Genomic DNA, 21,327 nt, shown 5'->3' with positions numbered 1-21,327 from the left:
TAAGCCAGGTAGAGATCAGTTCACACCATGGTGACGAGAAGGAAGACGAGGGTGTTATGGATGTCAACCCAGCACAGCCGACGCCAGTAGAACACTTCTCTATTTCAACTGATCCTGCGCTATGGGGAGAACATGTCTAGGTTCATACAGAACAGATACTCTTTGAATTGATACACATATGTACATTGTACATCTGAATATGCTGTACTGGATGTTATTTGAATTTATATTTCGAATTGAGACATTTGAATATGTTGCCTATGCTATTTTAATTGATACACATTTTGAATGGACACATTTGAATAGGCTGTATTGTATATAGATGGATGCTGTTTAAATTGCTGATGCTGTTTGAACTGATACACATTTTGAATTGAGACATTTGAATATGGATAGAATAGAGTATGGATGCTTTGAAGGTTTTTATTGAGACATACAAATATCTCATCTCATCTCATTATCTCTAGCCGCTTTATCCTTCTACAGGGTCGCAGGCAAGCTGGAGCCTATCCCAGCTGACTACGGGCGAAAGGCGGGGTACACCCTGGACAAGTCACCAGGTCATCAGAGGGCTGACACATAGACACAGACAACCATTCACACTCACATTCACGGTCAATTTAGAGTCACCAGTTAACCTAACCTGCATGTCTTTGGACTGTGGGGGAAACCGGAGCACCCGGAGGAAACCCACGCGGACACGGGGAGAACATGCAAACTCCACACAGAAAGGCCTTCGCCGGCCCCGGGGCTCGAACCCAGGATCTTCTTGCTGTGAGGCGACAGCGCTAACCACTACACCACCGTGCCGCCCACATACAAATATATGCTGCTCATTTTTGAATAAGACATTTCAATATGCCTACATGCATATCGTTGGTTGTTTTCAGTGAATTTGATGGGCTGATGTAGCCTACTTAATACATTTTCAATGAGGAAGAATGACCTTGTTTATGTGTACTATTGTTTATGTATATGCTACTATTTTTGACAGCAAAGGGCAAGGTTTGTGAGTGTGTGCAGGAGGTTACTGAACGCGTGCGCGCAGGGTGGTGGTGGTGGTGGTTGGGGGGGCACTTGAGGTATAGTGCTCAGGGGCACCGCATTGGCTTAATACGGCACTGCATAAAATGTATCAGTCAGGATTTAGACCTCATCATAGCACAGAGACAGCTCTGGTTAAAGTAGTAAATAACCTACTGTTGGCGTCTGATCAGGGCTGTGTCTCGCTGCTTGTGTTGCTTGACCTTAGTCCAGCATTTGATACCAATGACCATTCCATTCTCCTGGATAGACTAGAAAATGTTGTGGGAGTTAAGGAAATGGCCCTCTCCTGGCTCAGCTTTTATTTAACTAATCGCCATCAGTATGTTGATGTAAATGGTGATTTTTTCTAGACATACTGAGGTAAAGTTTGGTGTTCCACAAGGTTCTGTCTTGGGTCCACTGTTTTCTTTCTTTATGTTACCTCTGGGTGATATTATTTGTAAGCATTGTATTAGTTTCCACTGTTATGCTGATGACACACAGTTGTATGTTTCTGCAAAACCAGATGAGAGACACCAGTTTAATAGAATTGAGGAATGTGCAAAGGACATTAGACACTGGATGCTTATTAACTTCCTTCTGCTTAACTCTGACAAGACCGTAGTGCTTGTACTAGGACCACATGCAGCTAGAAGTAAGTTCTCTGATTACATAGTAACTCTGGATGTCCTTTCTGTTTCTTGTGCAGCAGTAAAAGACCTTGGGGTGATTATTGACCCCAGTCTTTCATTTGAAACACATTGATGACATTACGTGGATAGCTTTCTTTCATCTCAGAAGTATTGCTAAGATAAGAAATTTAATGTCACTACATGACGCAGAAAAACTAGTTCATGTTTTCGTTACCTCCAGGTTGGATTATTGTAATGCCTTACTGTCTGGATGTTCCAATAAGTGCATAAACAAGCTCCAGTTAGTTCAAAATGCAGCAACAAGAGTCTTTACTAGAACTAGAAAATATGACCACATCACCCCTGTCTTATCCACACTGAATTGGCTCCCAATCAAATTTCGTATTGATTATAAAATACTACTATTGACCTTTAAATCACTGAATGGTCTCGCACCACAGTACCTGAGCAAACTTCTGGTCCTTTATGACCCGCCACGCCTACTTAGATCAAAAGGTGCATGCTATCTGCTGGTACCTCATATAGTGAAGTCTACATCAGGGGGCAGAGCCTTTTCTTACAAAGCTCCACAGTTATGGAACAGCCTTCCAAGTAGTGTTCGGGAATCAGACACAGTCTCAGCGTTTAAATCTAGGCTGACATATCTGTTTAGTCAAGCCTTTTGTTCATGGTGTTTATGAGGTAAAGGTGTAGATCTGGAGGGTCCTCAGACATAGAGTGTTTTGGTAAACTGGGATGTGTGGATGCTGTCAGTCCCCCACTTGCTTGCTCACTCGAGTTTGTTGATGGTGTAGTGGCTGGCTGCTTTATGTCCTGGGGCTCCCTCATGCCTGTGTTACCTTCTGGCTCTCCCCTTTTAGTTATACTGTCATAGTTAGTTTTATCGGAGTCCCTGCTTGTACTCAGCACAAAATGTATACTGTACCTACTTATCCAGGTGACACTGGGCATACCTAACAACCTGTTTTCTCCCCCCCCAAAAAAAAAAAAATTTAAATAAAATCTGTCCCTCTGAGTTACATGTCAATCCTGGGATTGATGTGCTGACCTCTTCTGCTCCTCGGACCTGCCTGATCCATCCTGATGCCCTATGTCTGGTTGGAGTCTCATCACCTTGCTCCTGTGGAGGACGGCCCCATATGGACAGTTGAAAGTCACACTTGGAAGGCGCTCTGGACACGTACAGTAATGCTTTTATGGCTGAGAACTACAGTTGACTTGCTAACTTTAGGACTGCAGTTGTCATGAACAGTTTTGCACTCAAGTTTCCATTAATGAAGAGTTATAACATCAATGAAACTGACTTCATGTTAAAACTGTTAATGTTATAGTCATGTTGTCTGTTGTTGTCCGGGTGAGGATGGGTTCCCTTTTGGGTCTGGTCCCTCTCGAGGTTTCTTCCTCGTGTCGTCTGGGGGAGTTTTTCCTTGCCACCGTCGCCACGGGCTTGCTCATTGGCGATAGATTAGGGATAAAATTGGCTCATGTCTAGGCTCATTCAGATTCTGTAAAGCTGCTTTGGGACAATGTCTATTGTTAAAAGCGCTATATAAACAAACTTGACTTGACTTGATATATTGTAATATTTATGAAAGTTGCATTGTCTCCTCATGCATTACCACATGACACACTACAGTGTAGTACCCTGACCACAGAACACCTTATATCAGTAAATTGTTACTATTTTAGCAACTGTAATCTGAGTTCCTGCTCAGGACATTCAATGTATATATACAGTGGTGCTTGAAAGTTTGTGAACCCTTTAGAATTTTCTATATTTCTGCAAAAATATGATTTAAAACATCATCAGATTTTCACACAAGTCCTAAAAGTAGATAAAGAGAACCCAGTTAAACAAATGAGACAAAAATATTATACTTGGTCATTTATTTATTGAGGAAAATTATCCAATATTACATATCTGTGAGTGGCAAAAGTATGTGAACCTCTAGGATTAGCAGTTAATTTGAAGGTGAAATTAGAGTCAGGTGTTTTCAATCAATGGGATGACAATCAGGTGTGAGTGGGCACCCTGTTTTATTTAAAGAATAGGGATCTATCAAAGTCTGATCTTCACAACACATTTGTGGAAGTGTATCATAGCACAAACAAAGGAGATTTCTGAGGACCTCAGAAAAAGTGTTGTTGATGCTCAAAAGGTTGGAAAAGGTTACAAAACCATCTCTAAAGAGTTTGGACTACACCAATCTACAGTCAGACAGATTGCGTACAAATAGAGGAAGTTCAAGACCATTGTTACCCTCCCCAGGAGTGGTCAACCAAAAAAGATCTCTCCAAGAGCAAGGCATGTAATAGTCAGTGAGGTCACAAAGGACCCCAGGGTAACTTCTAAGCAACTGAAGGCCTCTCTCACATTGGCTAATGTTAATGTTCATGAGTCCACCATCAGGAGAACACTGAACAACAATGATGTGCATGGCAGGGTTGCAAGGAGAAAGGCACTGCTCTCCAAAAAGAACATTGCTGCTCGTCTGCAGTTTCCTAAAGATCACGTGGACAAGCCAGAAGGCTATTGGAAAAATATTTTGTGGATGGATGAGACCAAAATAGAACTTTTTGGTTTAAATGAGAAGTGTTATGTAACTGAGGGAATGTAAGTGGCCACTTAAGACAGACCTTAATACCAAGAAAACTATAAACAAAGACTGCAAGAATTGCTTGTCTATAATACAGTGAGTAACTGCAATCTGAGCTCCTGGGTCTACAGTAATAGACTGAGATAATGATATAATGATTGTGTGAGTTGCATGTGAACAAGTCCTATAATAAGTCTTAGTTCCCAAGACACAGGGGGTTTAAAGCAGATTTTATTCAGAGCTGTTGCAAAAATCAGCATCTCTCACAGACCTATCCAGCCGCTGTCATAAAAATCAAAGTGAGACTCACCCCCCAAAATGGCACATGTACCATGTTCATACACAGGGTACAGTAAGTACAGGGATACCCTATTAATGAATATGAGCAACACCCAGACAGTCAACATGTGTGTGTACGCAGTAAGCCTGCTGCAGCATCTTATCATTTTGGCTTGTGAACATGCGTGTTAATGATACCATAAACATAAAAGGATGGCGCACACCCTTTACATGTAGTCTACAGTGCAATCCAGGAATGCAGTGTGTTATTATGCAGCTGCATGTAGTTCTGATGCCCTGTTAAAATTCAACAGGACTCGCCCAGCTTGCTTTTCGCTGCTTTTGTGTCACAAGCGAAAAAACCTACGCTAAGACCTATAGAATGGCGGCTACAATTATCGACATCTTAATGATTGTTTGGCCATTGAAAAAGTAGAAAATAATAATAATAATAATAATAATAATAATACGTTGGTTTTATATAGCGCTTTTCTTAACACTCAAAGACGCTTTACAAAAATTACACACACAACACGCACACAGCACACACACAGAGGGAAAACAGAGGGAAAAAGGGTGGATGATAATGGAAGATGATGTGTCAGGTATTGTAAGTAGCATTGAAGAGATGAGTTTTGAGTTGGTTTTTGAAGGACAGCAGTGTATCAGAGTTTCGGATGGCTTGTGGGAGAGAGTTCCAGAGAGTTGGGGCAGCAATGGTGAAGGCTCTGTCTCCCATTGTATGATATTTGGTCCTGGTGATGGGGGTAAGAAGGTTTGCGTCAGCAGAGCGTAGTCGGCGAGTAGGAGAGTAGTGTTGGAGGAGATCAGTCAGGTATGGGGGAGCGAGGTTATTAAGAGCTTTGTAGGTAATGAGGAGGATCTTGAAATGTATACGTTGTTTAATGGGAAGCCAGTGAAATTGACAGAGGATGGGGGTGATGTGTTCTCTGGAGGGAGATCGAGTGAGCAGTCGGGCAGCAGAGTTTTGAACATATTGCAGCTTTTGGAGAACAGAGGAGGGGAGGCCATACAGGATACTGTTAAGTAGTCAAGTCTGGAGGTGATGAAGGCGTGGATTAGTGTTTCTGCAGCTGAGGAGGAGAGAATGGGTCGTAGACGTGCTATGTTACGTAGATGGAAAAAAGATGTTTTGGTGACATGGTTAATGTGTGACTTGAAGGAAAGTGCAGGGTCCATGTAGATTCCAAGATTTCTGACCAGGGGGGAGGGAGTAACAGAGTGACCATCGATGCAGAGTGAGAAATCTTGGGAGGTGGGGAGGATGGATTTTGGACCAAAGATGATAATTTCAATTTTATTGTTGTTGAGTTTGAGAAAGTTGTGGCTCATCCAGGTCATCTGTCAGGCAGTTGGTGAGGGTGGAAAAGATAGCTGGAGTGATGGTTTTAGTGGTGATGTAGAGCTGGATGTCATCGGCATAGCAGTGGAATTGAAGTCCATGGCGGTGTATAATGTAACCGAGTGGAAGCATGTATAAGATGAAGAGAATGGGGCCAAGAACTGAACCTTGCGGGACTCCATGTGAAACAGGGGTGATGCGGGATTTGTGATGGTTAATAGCAATGAAGTGGAATCTTTCAGACAGATAGGATAGAAAAGGATAGAAAAGACTTTCAGTATGTAAATTATGCATGAATAATTACTCAAACTTCCACTGGAAAAAAAAAAGAACTCCTGGGTCTACAGTAATAGACTGAGATAATGATATAATGATTGTGTGAGTTGCATGTGAACAAGTCCTATAATAAGTCTTAGTTCCCAAGACACAGGGGGTTTAAAGCAGATTTTCTTCAGAGCTGTTGCAAAAATCAGCATCTCTCACAGATCTATCCAGCCGCTGTCATAAAAATCAAAGTGAGACTCACCCCCCAAAATGGCACATGTACCATGTACATACACTTCCTCATGAAGTGCTTCGAGCGGCTAGTCATGAGGCATATCAAGTCTGCCCTCCCCCCCCGCCCTGGACCCTTTCCAGTTTGCATATCAGTCCAACCGTTCGACCGATGACGCCATCTCCACTGCCCTCCACTCAGCCCTCACCCACCTGGAGACAAAAGACTCGTATGTCAGAATGTTGTTCATAGACTTTAGCTCAGCATTCAACACAATCATTCCTCAGCAGCTCATTCATAAACTGGACCAGCTGGGATTCAACACCTCCCTGTGCAACTGGCTGCTGGACTTCCTGACGGGGAGACCACAGACTGTACGGGTCGGCAGCAACTCCTCCAGCACCATCACACTGAACATGGGGGCCCCCCCAAGGATGTGTGCTAAGCCCCCTCCTCTTCACTCTGCTGACCCACAACTGCACACCAACATCCAGCTCAAATCTCTTCATTAAGTTTGCGGATGACACGACTGTGGTGGGTTCATCAACAATGGCGATGAGACAATCTACAGGAGTGAGGTGAGCTGCTTGGCCATGTGGTGCAAGGACAACAATCTCCATCTGAATGTGGAGAAGACGAAGGAGATTCTTGTGGACTTCAGGAGAGAGCACACCCAGCATGCTCCACTATCTATCGACGGTGCTGCAGTGGAGAGGGTGAGCAGCACCAAGTTTCTGGGTGTGCACATCTCTGAAGACCTGTCCTGGAGCAACAACACCGCATCACTGGCCAAAAAAGCCCAACAGCATCTGTACTTCCTCCGCAAACTGAGGAGAGCAAGAGCCCCGGCCCCCATCATGCACACTTTCTACAGAGGCACCATCGAGAACATTCTGACCAGCTGCATCACCGTGTGGTACGGCGCCTGCACCGTGTCCTGCTGCAAGTCTCTGCAGCGCATCGTGAGAGCAGCTGAGAGGATCATTGGTGTCTCTCTCCCTTCTCTAATGGATATTTATAACTCCCGCCTCACCCGCAAAGCCATCAGGATTGCAGGTGACCCCACCCACCCATCTCACAGCCTCTTTAGCCTGCTGCCGTCGGGGAGGAGACTGCGGAGTCTCCGGGCCAAAACCAGCAGGCTCAAGAACAGTTTCTTTCACCAGGCAGTCAGGAGGCTCAACTCCCTCCCTGTTCTGCCCCTCCTCCCCCCTCTGACCCCTGCCACAGATTCTGCTCGCACTTCCCCCTGCCTCCCACTAACTGAACCCCGACCTCCTCATTCAACATCAGTGTCTGATCTCACTAATACTCTTGTAGCTGAATAAATAAAAAAATCCAGCCACAATCACACCCCCAAAATCTAGTGGAAAGCCCTCATACAGATAGGGGCGGGGCACTACAAACATACTGCCTCAGCCTGTTAAAACACTGGAATGAGGGGGTCCCCGTGGCGTTGGCGTCGGTAGTTCTGGAGAAGGTAGAGCTGGGGCCGGAGGTAAAAACAAAAGTAGCCACTCAAACCGCTCCAGTCCCCTGTGGAGACCACCTCTCACCAGCCCAACTCATGGAGGTTGCCAGGTTGCAAACAGAATTTTCCGACATATTCTCACCCCTTCCCGGCCGTACTCACCTCATACTGTAGAACACCACATTGAAATGCTCCCAGGGTGGTGGTGCATAGCCGCCCATACCACTTGGCCAAACACAAAAAATTATGGAAAACAAGTGATTTTATGGTAGCACGGTGGTGTAGTGGTTAGCGCTGTCGCCTCACAGCAAGAAGGTCCTGGGTTCGAGCCCTGGGGCCGGCGAGGGCCTTTCTGTGTTTTCTCAATAAATAAATCTTTTAATATCTGTCTGGTGATATCCACATTGCCTTGTGTGGGAATAGTTTTCCAGTTATCACTAATCCATTCATATCACTCATTTCACACAGCCTTTTGCCATTATCATTCCACCGTCCCAAGCCATGTTTGCCCATCACTCTTTCATAGTTCTGGTTGTCATCTCCAACCTTCACGTTCATGTCTCCAGTGACTATCAGCATGTCATGTTTTGCTTCTATGCAGCACGTCCTGCAGTCTCATGTAGAACTTGTCCTTCACTTGTTCATCGGCGTCTTCCATGGGTGTGTAAATGTGCACTCCCATCAGTTTAAAAAACTGATGTCAAAGAGCACAGCAAGAACCCTGATGGATTGGAGCCCGATTGATGAAAGGATAAGTCAAGAAAGATTTTATTCCAAGCACATTAAACTGGATTTGCAACCAAGTATTAAAATGAGAATTTCATTTATGATATTTTTTTATGTCCATTTATTTTTGGTCTTTGAAATAGAGGCAGGACACGGTATCCATGATTTCTAAAAATAATTTCTATTTTTGATTCATTAAACCACAGGACAGTTTTCCACTTCACCTCAGTCCATCGTAAAAGAGCTCAGGCACGGAGAAGGTGACAGTGTTTCTGGATATTGTTTATATTTGGTTTTAATTTGCATTTGTAGATGCAGTAATGAACTGTTTTCACAGACGATGGTTTTCTGAAGTGTTTGAGCACATACAGTGATTTCCACTACAGATACATGTGTGCTTTTAATGCAGTGTCACCTGAGGGCCTGAAGATCACAGGCATTCAGTGTCAGTTTTCAGCCTTTTTTCTTGCATAGAGATTTCTCCAGATTATCTGAATCTTTTAATGATATGTATCACAGATGATGTGATCCCCAAATTCTTTGCAATTTTACATTAAGGAACATTATTCTTGAATTGTTGCACTGTTTACCCACACAGAGCGGTGACTCCCTCCCCATCTTTACTTCCGAGAGACTCCACTTCTCTGGGATGCTCTTTTTATACCCAATCATGTTACTGACCTGTTGCAAATTAACTGTGAGATATTTCACCAGGTGTGTTTTCTCTCCTTTGAAATATTTTCCAGTCTTTTGTTGCCCGTCGCAACTTTTTTTGAAACATGTTGCATTAAATTCAAAATGAGCATACAGCATTTTTTTTTCTTCAAAAAACAATAAGATTTCTCAGTTCCATCATTTGATATGTTTTCTTTGTCAGGTTCTCCAGCTCCAGTAAGTGGTGAAATGGGAATAGTTTAATTGAACTAAATAAATATTGGGCATGACAGGTTAGATAGTTCATGATGGAGGTAGTGTAGATGTTATGCACTGAAACATGAACACAAAGTAATCGTGCACAGTCTGAAAATACAGGGGCTTATGTAGCTGAGTGAGAGAAATATAAACTATATACATCCAGAAAAAAGACTTATAGAAGGCAAACTTTATTCTTTTTTACTGAAGACTATATACACAGCATCATTATTTATACTCTGTTAGAATCACTGACATATAAAACATTTAAAAAAAAAAAACAGTTGAACAAACCCCAATGAAGGGAAGTATGTGCATTGGAAAGACAAAAGGCATTTAAAAGGTGCTGTTCTGTCGAGCCAGGATGTAGTCGTGTTTGTGTTGTTTGTGGCAGAGCAGACGCAGAAACACACACACCACAAGCAAGAAGAAGCAGGAGGCTATAGGAATCACCACTAACCATGCCAACATGGAGTCTGTGACAGAGATAAAAAGTACAGTTAAAATGTGAGTGTTTCACATGAGCATTAATACAGAGATTACTATGACAAAAATGAAGCTTGCAATGTTACTGAGAAACAGCAAAGATTTTTCCTGTGTCAGAAAACTTCCTCTGACTATTCAAAAGCATTCACACTGGAAACTCCTTCCATAAATGAGAAATAAATGTCTCCATACATAAAGATTTACCATATCAATGACTTTCTTGGTTAAATATCAGCCATTTAAGTTATTCCATGAAACTGAGTCGTACATGAGCTGATAGCTGATGAGGCGCGTAGCACCGAGTCGGCTATAAGCCATGTACGATGAGATTGAATTGAATAACTGTTTTTTATATCCACATTCAATGGATTTTGATAAATAAAAACAACATTATTTATACTCTGTTAGAATCACTGACATATAAAACATTTTAAAAAACCAGCTGAACATTTACTGATTTTGTCAGACATTTTGTATAAACAAGATGTCCAACAAAATCATTTCCGCTTAGGCAGACTTCTTAAAAACCTATCAATGGCGGCACGAATTGACTAATGTTTTTTTTGTTTTTGTAGAAAGTACCGTCTTGCTGTCGTGCTGAGGTATAGACTAGCTTTAGACATTTATTTAATTATTCTTTGGACATTTCAGCGATGTAATTTTCAAATTTCTTTGAGCTTTTGAACCATCTCATCTCATCTCATTATCTCTAGCCGCTTTATCTTGTTCTACAGGGTCGCAGGCAAGCTAGAGCCTATCCCAGCTGACTACGGGCGAAAGGCGGGGTACACCCTGGACAAGTCGCCAGGTCATCACAGGGCTGACACATAGACACAGACAACCATTCACACTCACATTCACACCTACGCTCAATTTAGAGTCACCAGTTAACCTAACCTGCATGTCTTTGGACTGTGGGGGAAACCGGAGCACCCGGAGGAAACCCATGCAGACACGGGGAAAACATGCAAACTCCACACAGAAAGGCCCTCACCGGCCACGGGGCTTGAACCCGGACCTTCTTGCTGTGAGGCGACAGCGCTAACCACTACACCACCGTGCCGCCCACTTTTGAACCAGTCTAAAAAAAATTTCAACAAATTTTAATGCTTAAAGATGAAGAATGTAAACAAACCGGTGAAATGACAGTAGCAATTTGTGAAAAATGCTACAATAATAATTCTTAAAAAATAAAAAAGGTATGTTGTTACCATCAAATACTTTCATTCCATATTTTGTTGCTTTTTTGTATTTTTGGGAGTTTTGTTTTCAAGTAGAGTTGTTATTTTGTCCTCGGTTGGTTCAGCAACATGTTCCACCATTTTGTTTTCTCTACTCACAGTATATGAGCTGATACCCTGATATAAAATTAGCTCATATTTTAAGTCGTTCAAATTCTGTAAAGCTGCTTTGCGACAATGTTTATTGTTAAAAGCGCTATACAAATAAACTTGACTTGATATCCTAGTAGTAGAGTCACCAATCAGAGCATGCGATTGCTCATATCCAGTGAATGTGGATAGAATAATTATTATTAGCCTTAGATCATGTGGTGCATTCAAAATAGAAATCCCTGTGGATATGCTGTTACTACAGAAACATGACATTTTGGAACAAGCACAATTTAATATACCTGTGTACAAATTGCATTAAGGTTAAATACCTAAATGCCTGTCAGGCAGGGGCGTAGCACCAAATTCTGGGCCCTATGCACAAGCAGTGGCCATGGGGCCCCCCAAAAAAAAGCTCAGCAGTTAACAATGCTGAAAGTATCTAACAACAAGGGCGTACTACCAGTCCAGTCAGTTATGTAGCCACACATTAATCTAACAACTCTTAAATGAATAAAAAATCCTAATCACACAATACGTCACTGAATCTTTGTTTTATTTGCAGAATGATTAAAAGTTGTAACAGTAAATGCCACCAAAGGTCACCAAACACCTATGATATTGAGACTAAATTAGGCTATTAGCCTAATTATGTTATGGCCCAGTAATAAATATTAATTTAATTTTCGATTAGTATACTATTGGAATGTAAACAAAAAAGGCATCATGTTATTTCTAATTTTGTGCTGTGCAGTTTTTAGCACTGACAATCGCGGTGGTATAAAGCATTTATAACCACGGGTGTTCATTTAATGTAGGCTATTTGCTTTCACATTTGGGCTCACCTTTCTTGGGAAAGAAGTTTGTGAGCAGTTGCTTTCCCTCATTTCTTTTCTTGTCTCTTTCCTGCCTCTCTTTTTGTTTCTGAAAACCGGATTTTGTTTTCTTGTGCATCATCTTCCATAGCACAGATAGCCTACAATGCGCATGCGCTGCTTCAGCAGAATGAACGCTATGTTAAATGCGCCGAGTTAAAAAGCCCGGTGAAAGCGGACTAAACCATTTCGTGCAAAGGGTGGGGGGGCCTGTCCCCGGACACTATAGGACACACAATTCAATCCATTAATCAAACGATTTATTTACCCAAAACATTACATTTACATTAGTTAGCAACATATATTGTGATCTTTAAATGGTATTGATATTTAAAGGAAAATAAAATTACAGACTCCTCAAGGGCCCTCCCCCCACTTGGGGCCCTGGTAACTCAGTCCCCCTTTTCCCCCCACTACGACGCCCCTGCTGTCAGGCGTAGGCCCCGGTCACACCGCCCGAACTTTGCTAGAGCGTTCCTTGAACGGTAGGGAGGGGGGGCCGAATTTCGACAACGCTCGTCACCGCGCACAAAATGGGAAAAAAATCGAAAACACGGGCGTTGGCTTAGCGGTGCACCGCTGAAGCCGGCGTTGCTTTAGCGTTGGTTTAGCGGTAGCGAGCGTTGGTTTAGCGGTGACGCGAGCGTTGGTATAGCGGCGTTCTGCGCATGCGGGCTTTGGCTCGGCGGGGGTATAAAGTTGGTTTAGCGGCATACCGCTAGTGACTACGGAGCGGAACGGATCGTTTTGATACAAGTTCTGATAGATTTTTGATAGAAGCTCCACCATCAGCTTGTCATACAGTCCATGTTCAGGCTTTCTCAGTATCCACTGTCTGACCCACACAACTCTGTCTCTCCTTCTTCTCTCTCTTCTCCTTTTTTTTCTATAGTTAAAATTCTTATTACTGTTCTGTTGTCTGTATAGCTTTTCCCCTTTTTTCACTGTTGTTTAGTTGATCTTATTATCATATTTTTATCTATAAAAGTGTTTGTTATTAATATTATTATTTATATTACTTTATACTTTTTTATTATCATTCATATTACTTTATTTTTTGTTTATTGTTTGCTGTCAGTCAGATTATTTCTATTTTCATTATGTTTTTGCTGTCTTTTCCTTAATGTTATTATTATTTGCTATTATATTATCTTTATCATTATTTAAAAATCATTTAATATTTACTATTAATATATACAACATTTTACTTTATAATTGTTAGCCATAGGTACTAGTCATACTTTTTGAAATCAAATTTTATAATCAAATTCCAGTCTAGTCTATACAATGCATTTTCATTGTCTACTAGTCTAGTCAATTTAAGTCAATTTATTATTATTATTATTATTATTATTATTTTATTATTGTGGTTGTTATTATTATTATTATTTTCACCATTTACATAGTACAGTGAGTCAATATTAAGTCAAATCATAACGTTGCCATTGCTGTTTTACGTGTTTTAATGGGACCACAATGGAAATAAGTGCTTGCGCTTTCTTGTGTAATCCTGATTTTAATGTATTTTGTACTTCATTTTATATTATGATCGAATAAAATCAAATCAAATCAAAAAATCTGTCAACAGCTTGTTGCAATCTGAGGAGGTTCTGATTGTGCTGCTGGACTAGTGCACCAATCATAGCAAGTCTCTCAGCATCCATGGTGATACAGTTTTACTGTAACTTTGAGCAAATTCGATATAGATGAGGTCTGAACTCAACGGCAGCTCGATTCCAAATGAGCTCCTGGTCCATTTCTCCCCGTATTTATAGCTAAAGTCTGGTCCCGCTCCGACACCTCTATACCAACGCCAAACCAAAGTTCATCGCCGCCATGGATAGCTGCTTCAACGCCCGACACCGTTCCAGCAACCCCGTGTCCGCTCGTAAAACGCTTACAACCGCTCCACCGAAGTTTGTGCAACGTTTAATCGCCGCCCGGGCAACGCTGGCAAAGCAGCGGTGGTCCAGCGTTCAAGATTTCTGCGTTGGCTTAGCGGACCCAAGCGTCCACGAACTTGCGTCTAGCGGTGCCAAACTTTGACTGGGCGTTGGTGGAGCGGGGCTGAACTTTGCCGGGGCGGAAAATTGCTCCCTCCTCACCGCTCGCAATATTTTGTGCAGCTCAAAACTTTCGGAGCGGTAGCAGAGCCCCTCGAGAAACATCAGCGGTGGCCGAGCGTATACGGCGTTGCTTTAACGGGGGCCAACTTTTGTTAACGGTGGTGAACGGTTACGAGCGGTGATGAATTTTTTTCACCGCTCCAGGAACGCTCCAGCAAAGTTCGGGCGGTGTGACCGGGGTCTTAGTGGTTGCTAAACAGTGTGTGTGTGTCATATTACATAAAATTCTCCAATTTCAATCTTCAATGTACATTTACCTTCCAGTTTAATTTCTACACCAACTTCCTGTTTTCCTGACAGGTTCTGAGCGACACACTTCAGCTCGGCCCTTGTGTCCTCCTCATACACTTCCAGGAAGATCAGCAGTGCCTCCACCTGGCCAGCTGACACCCTGCAAACAGCCACATGCTTAACACTCACTGAATCCCACCTCAGAGTATTAGGCCAAGTTTACATTCGACCGTATCTGTCTCGTTTTCTTCGCGGATGCACTGTCCGTTTACATTAAAACGCCTGGAAACGCCGGGAAACGGGAATCCGCCAGGGTCCACGTATTCAATCCAGATCGTGTCTGGTCCGGTGCTGTGTAAACATTGAGAATACGTGGATACGCTGTGCTGAGCTTTAGCTGGCGTCGTCATTGGACGACATCACTGTGACATCCACCTTCCTGATTCGCTGGCGTTGGTCATGTGACGCGACTGCTGAAAAACGGCGCGGACTTCCGCCTTGTATCACCTTTCATTAAAGAGTATAAAAGTATGAAAATACTGCAAATACTGATGCAAATACTGCCCATTGTGTAGTTATGATTGTCTTTAGGCTTGCCATCCTTCCACTTGCAAGTGGTAAGTGACGCGCATGCCCGATATGCACTGAGATCACACACACAGCGGCTCAGTCCCGAATCACTGCTCGTGCGCTTCACTCGCGCGCTCTGTGAGCTGCGCAGGGCTGGAGTGCGCACCCTCCAGAGGGCACTCGCTGTTCAGGGCAGAGTGATTTGGAGCGCAGGATGCCTGTGGAGCCGAGCGTATCCGTGTATTGGCGTTGCTGTGTGCACGCGAATCGTGTATTGGCGTTGCTGTGTGCACACTAATCATTTTAAAAACGTTAATCTGATGATCCGCTGATACGGTCTAATGTAAACCCCACCTTACACTACTCCATCACTCTAATTTTTTTCCCCCGGTTCTAGTTTTAAAATAAAGACAGAGTTAAGTGCATACATTTTACATGTTCACCCCATTTCTGAGTTTCTGAATGAAGACTTCATATTTAGTCAAGTGTTTTTTCATGTTTGGTTGTTTTTTTTTTTTTGTATTGCATACATATTAGCCATTCCTATTTGCAAGATCAAAAGTTTATGTCCCCACTGATCTGCCCTAATTTCCATCCATCCATTATCCATAACTGTTTATCCTGTGCAGGGTCACGGGCAAGCTGGAGCCTATCCCAGCTGACTATGGGTGAGAGGCGGGGTACACCCTGGACAAGTTGCCAAATCATCACAGGGCTGACAGAGACAAACAGCCATTCACACACACATTCACACCTATAGTCAATTTAGAGCCACCGATTAGCCTTACCTGCATGTCTTTGGACTGTGGGGGAAACTGGAGCACCTGGACGAAGCCCACACAGACACAGGGAGAACATGCAAACTCCACACAGAAAGGCCCCCATCGGCCACTGGGCTTGAACCTAGAACCTTCTTGCTGTGAGGCGACAGTGCTAACTACTACACCACTGTGTCGCCCATCATTGTGATAAGAAAACCAATATCACAGGACTGAGTGACTACAGGCCTGTTGCCCTCACATCTGTAGTCATGAAGTCCTTCGAGAGACTTGAGTTGTCATACCTGAAGGACATCACAGACCCCCTGCTGGACCCCCTGCAGTTTGCCTACCAGGCAAACAGGTCAGTGGATGATGCTATAAATATGGGTCTACACTACCGGTACATCCTGCAACACCTTGACATTGCAGGGACGTACACCAGGATCCTGTTCGTGGACTTCAGTTTGGCATTCAACACCATTGTTCCAGACATCCTCCACACCAAGCTCACCCAGCTCACTGTGCCCTCCTCCACCTGTCAGTGGATTACAAACTTCCTGACTGACAGGAAGCAGCAGGTGAGGATGGGGAGCATCATATCCAGCACTCGGACTATCAGCACTGGCACCCCCCAAGGGTGTGTGCTCTCCCCACTGCTCTTCTCCTCCCTTTATGCCAACGACTGCACCTCAAGAGACTCGTCTGTTAAACTCCTGAAATTTGCGGACGATACAACGGTCATCGGCCTCATCCGAGATGGTGATGAGTCTGCATACAGATGGGAGGTTGAACGGCTGGTCTGTTGGTGCGGTCAGAACAATCTGGAGCTGAACACGCTCAAAACTGTGGAGATGACAGTGGACTTTAGGAGGAGCCCCCCCCCCCCCCCCCCCCCCCCTACTCTGCTGCCCATCACCATCACCAACAACACTGTGACTGCTGTTGAAAGCTTCAGGTTTCTGGGTTCCACAATCTTCCGGGACTTGAAGTGGGAGACCTACACAGCCACTATCATCAAAAAGGCTCAGAAGAGGTTGTACTTTCTGCGCCAGCTCAGGAAGCTCAACCTGCCTAAGGAGCTGCTGACATAATTCTACTCTGCCATCATTCAGTCTGTTCTTTGCTCTTCCATCACTGTTTGGTTTGGATCAGTCACCAAACAGGAGAAGAACAGACTGCAACGGACAATAAGGTCTGCAGAGAAAATTATTGGTGTCAACCTGCCCTCCATCCAAGACCTATACTTGTCCAGAGTCAGGAAGCGGGCAGGTAACATCTCTGCGGACCCATCACACCCTGGTCACAAACTGTTTAAACTTCTCCCCTCAGGGAGGTGATATAGATCACTGTATGCAAAAACAACCAGACACAAGAATAGTTTCTTCCCTCAGGCTGTCTCTGTGATGAACAGCTAAAATCCAGATTCATATATCAGTAATATCAGTTGCAAAATATCTGCACACTCATTCTGTCATTCTGTGCTCACTGTTACTTGTATTATATTTATATTTACTATTTCATCTTTGCACTATGCACCATATTGCACCAAAAGGGAAAATCCTTTCTGTGATGAACAGCTAAAATCCAGATTCATATATCAGTAATATCACTTGTAAAATATCTGCACACTCATACCGTCATTCTATGCACACTGTATACTGTAGGTATCATGCCGTCATTCTGTGTCTAAGAACTACAACGCCCAGTCCTCTTCCGCGTGACCTACGTCACGTGTGGGCGGGATCATCTATGTCAGTCCGCCATGCGCGCATAAGTCCAGGCGGAAGCTCTGCTCTTTGTCTCTCGTGTCCAGATTCCGAGGAATCTAGACGCACAAAAGAGATGCTCTCAAACCCCAAAACACTTCCTTCTTGCAAGATTCACCATCCAGCGCGTTCTGTGCTTAACCACTGGCCAAGGTAAAAGTCCAGAATAGCGCGATCTTTAAACTCAACCTGAGTTACAACTGGTTTATTCGTATTAGAAGTGACGTCACGACTGCAGCCCAGGCAGTTAAAAGTTAAGAAGCGATTGAATCCTTTTTAACTCAAAAGCGCTGTGCATCTTATTCTGATCAGAGACTTTTCCTCACGAACGCTGAAGTTCGGACCAAGAATCCTCTGCTTTCCACGGGAACCACCCAAGTGCTCCGCTGGACCAGAAAGTTCTCTACGCCTCCATCACGAGCGGCTCACGTGCTCCAACGGCGAGGCCCAAAACTACAACGGCGAATATTTCTTCATATCTTGCTAAAGGCAGGATTAAGTAAGATTTTGGCATTTGGGCATAATTAAGATAGTCTTAGGAATTTGCTTTTATTGAAATAGTGTGGGGGCGGCATGGTGGTGTAGTGGTTAGCGCTGTCACCTCACAGCAAGGAGGTCCTGGGTTCGAGCCCCAGGGCCGGCGAGGGCCTTTCTGTGCGGAGTTTGCATGTTCTCCCCGTGTCCGCGTGGGTTTCCTCCGGGTGCTCCGGTTTCCCCCACAGTCCAAAGACATGCAGGTTAGGTTAACTGGTGACTCTAAATTGACTGTAGGTGTGAATGTGAGTGTGAATGGTTGTCTGTGTCTATGTGTCAGCCCTGTGATGACCTGGCGACTTGTCCAGGGTGTACCCCGCCTTTCGCCCGTAGTCAGCTGGGATAGGCTCCAGCTTGCCTGCGACCCTGTAGAAGGATAAAGCGGCTAGAGAAGATGAGATGAGATGAAATAGTGTGAATTTAAACCCAGGTTTATCTGTTACACTGTTAAACACGCAGCGTGTTGAATTGTTCTGTTTTTGTTTTAATCTCAATTTGTTTTTAATAGACAGGCTGTGCATGCTTCTCTCTCTCTTATTCTTACTAACATTTTAATTTCATTATTATACATCTTGATCTCATCAAGATTTCAGTGGATTCAGTATGGTTATGAGCTAGTGGGTTAGCTACAGCTAAAGTTCTCTACGCCTCCATCACGAGCGGCTCACGTGCTCCAACGGCGAGGCCCAAAACTACAACGGCGAATATTTCTTCATATCTTGCTAAAGGCAGGATTAAGTAAGATTTTGGCATTTGGGCATAATTAAGATAGTCTTAGGAATTTGCTTTTATTGAAATAGTGTGGGGGCGGCATGGTGGTGTAGTGATTAGCGCTGTCGCCTCACAGCAAGGAGGTCCTGGGTTCGAGCCCCAGGGCCGGCGAGGGCCTTTCTGTGCGGAGTTTGCATGTTCTCCCTGTGTCCGCGTGGGTTTCCTCCGGGTGCTCCGGTTTCCCCCACAGTCCAAAGACATGCAGGTTAGGTTAACTGGTGACTCTAAATTGACTGTAGGTGTGAATGTGAGTGTGAATGGTTGTCTGTGTCTATGTGTCAGCCCTGTGATGACCTGGCGACTTGTCCAGGGTGTACCCCGCCTTTCGCCCGTAGTCAGCTGGGATAGGCTCCAGCTTGCCTGCGACCCTGTAGAAGGATAAAGCGGCTAGAGAAGATGAGATGAGATGAAATAGTGTGAATTTAAACCCAGGTTTATCTGTTACACTGTTAAACACGCAGCGTGTTGAATTGTTCTGTTTTTGTTTTAATCTCAATTTGTTTTTAATAGACAGGCTGTGCATGCTTCTCTCTCTCTTATTCTTACTAACATTTTAATTTCATTATTATACATCTTGATCTCATCAAGATTTCAGTGGATTCAGTATGGTTATGAGCTAGTGGGTTAGCTACAGCTTCCCTTTGTCTGCTTAGCAACACAAAGCTAATCAAGGCCTACCATGTGCTCAGTAGGCCTCACCAGGCCTAACAAACACACTTTAGCTAGGCCATAGGGCATTTCACAAACACACACTAGCAACACAAGGCTAATCTAGGCCTCCACCACGTGTAGTTAGCTAAACACATGGTCAAGTCCTTCCCACACACACACACAAGCACACATTAGCAACAGAGCTAATCCTTTGTTCTATTTAGATAACATTCCTTTGTTTTAGCTAGCAACAAGCTAGGCCATACACACACACACACACACACACACACACACCATACCATATATGTATATATTGATTATCCATTTTTATCTTTGTTATAATAAATCCATTTATTATCAAAGCTGTGTGTATTCATCTTGTTGGTGAACAATATCTGAAGTCCCCAATCTCTCAGAGAATTCAAAAAGGTGCATATAAGTTATGTAATACGGTAAGTGATTGTAATAATTTGGAAATATACCATAATTTAGCTGTTTGGTAATTTATCCAGGATTAATGGTATGATTCACTAAATGATTCATTGAACGATTCACTAAATGATTCACTAAATGATTCATTGAACGATTCACTGAATGATTCACTGAATGATTCACTTCAAATGAGACTGATTCTATGGTATGATTCAATTCAAATGAGTCAAAGTAAACGATTCAATGGGATTGATTCATTTTAATTATTAACCTTCAAATTTATTGAGACTGATTTAATGAGATTGATCACTTAATTTCAATAATTAACTGATTGCACCCACAATACTTAATATTTATTTATCTATTTCATACTTAACTTACCTGGATTACTTTGCACTATGCACCTATTGCACCATTTTTTTTTTTGTTTGTTTGCTTTTGTGTATACGCTTTTTATCTGTTTTGTACTATGAGAGCTAAGTGATACCGGAGTCAAATTCCTCGTGTGTGTCCACATACCTGGCAATAAAAGTATTTCTGATTTCTGATCTGCTCTAATTTACATGTTTAATTTGTTAAATTGTATTTAAATTTCAAAGAGACGCGAACTCTCAACTTTTGCTGCAAGCAATTAAGAGTCGAAGTGTGAGTCAAGAGAAATAGAACCAAGCGAGTAAAACTGACTGTGCTCTCTGTGAATCACAGGGACACGGTCATGCTGGAACATGTTTGTAGTTCCAGTGAAGGGAAACTAATGCTACGGCATACAAACACATTCTATGTATAATTGTGTTCTTTGAACTTTGTGGCAGTTCAGGGAAGAACCATATGGGTGGGATGTCAGGTGTCCACATACTTTTGGCCATATAGGGTGTGTGTGTATATATATATATATATATATATATATATATATATATAGGGGCGGCACGGTGGTGTAGTGGTTAGCGCTGTCGCCTCACAGCAAGAAGGTCCTGGGTTCGAGCCCCGGGGCCGGCGAGGGCCTTTCTGTGTGGAGTTTGCATGTTCTCCCCGTGTCTGCATGGGTTTCCTCTGGGTGCTCCGGTTTCCCCCACAGTCCAAAGACATGCAGGTTAGGTTAACTGGTGACTCTAAATTGACCGTAGGTGTGAATGTGAGTGTGAATGGTTGTCTGTGTCTATGTGTCAGCCCTGTGATGACCTGGCGACTTGTCCAGGGTGTACCCCGCCTTTCGCCCGTAGTCAGCTGGGATAGGCTCCAGCTTGCCTGCGACCCTGTAGAAGGATAAAGC

The 21,327-nt window shown here is 43.3% G+C and overlaps 1 protein-coding gene across 1 annotated transcript in view; it reads right to left on the bottom strand.

Moving 5' to 3' along the window:
- Positions 1-9,735: 9,735 nt before the first annotated feature.
- The window catches only part of LOC132892104 (interleukin-1 receptor type 2-like), a 62,185-nt gene continuing 50,593 nt past the window's right edge, over positions 9,736-21,327 (bottom strand). The window contains exons 9-10 of the mRNA XM_060930505.1: positions 14,599-14,732; positions 9,736-9,999 (exon numbers count right to left, since the gene is read on the bottom strand). Of these exons, the coding sequence (XP_060786488.1) occupies positions 9,860-9,999; positions 14,599-14,732 (274 nt within the window). The 3' untranslated portion in view covers positions 9,736-9,859. The remainder of the gene's footprint in view (positions 10,000-14,598; positions 14,733-21,327) is intronic.

This window comes from Neoarius graeffei, chromosome 9 (assembly GCF_027579695.1).
Source record: "Neoarius graeffei isolate fNeoGra1 chromosome 9, fNeoGra1.pri, whole genome shotgun sequence".
Taxonomy (NCBI): Eukaryota; Metazoa; Chordata; class Actinopteri; order Siluriformes; family Ariidae; genus Neoarius; species Neoarius graeffei.
Note: the sequence above shows the minus strand (reverse complement) of the source record. Positions and strands in the feature narration are given on the sequence as shown.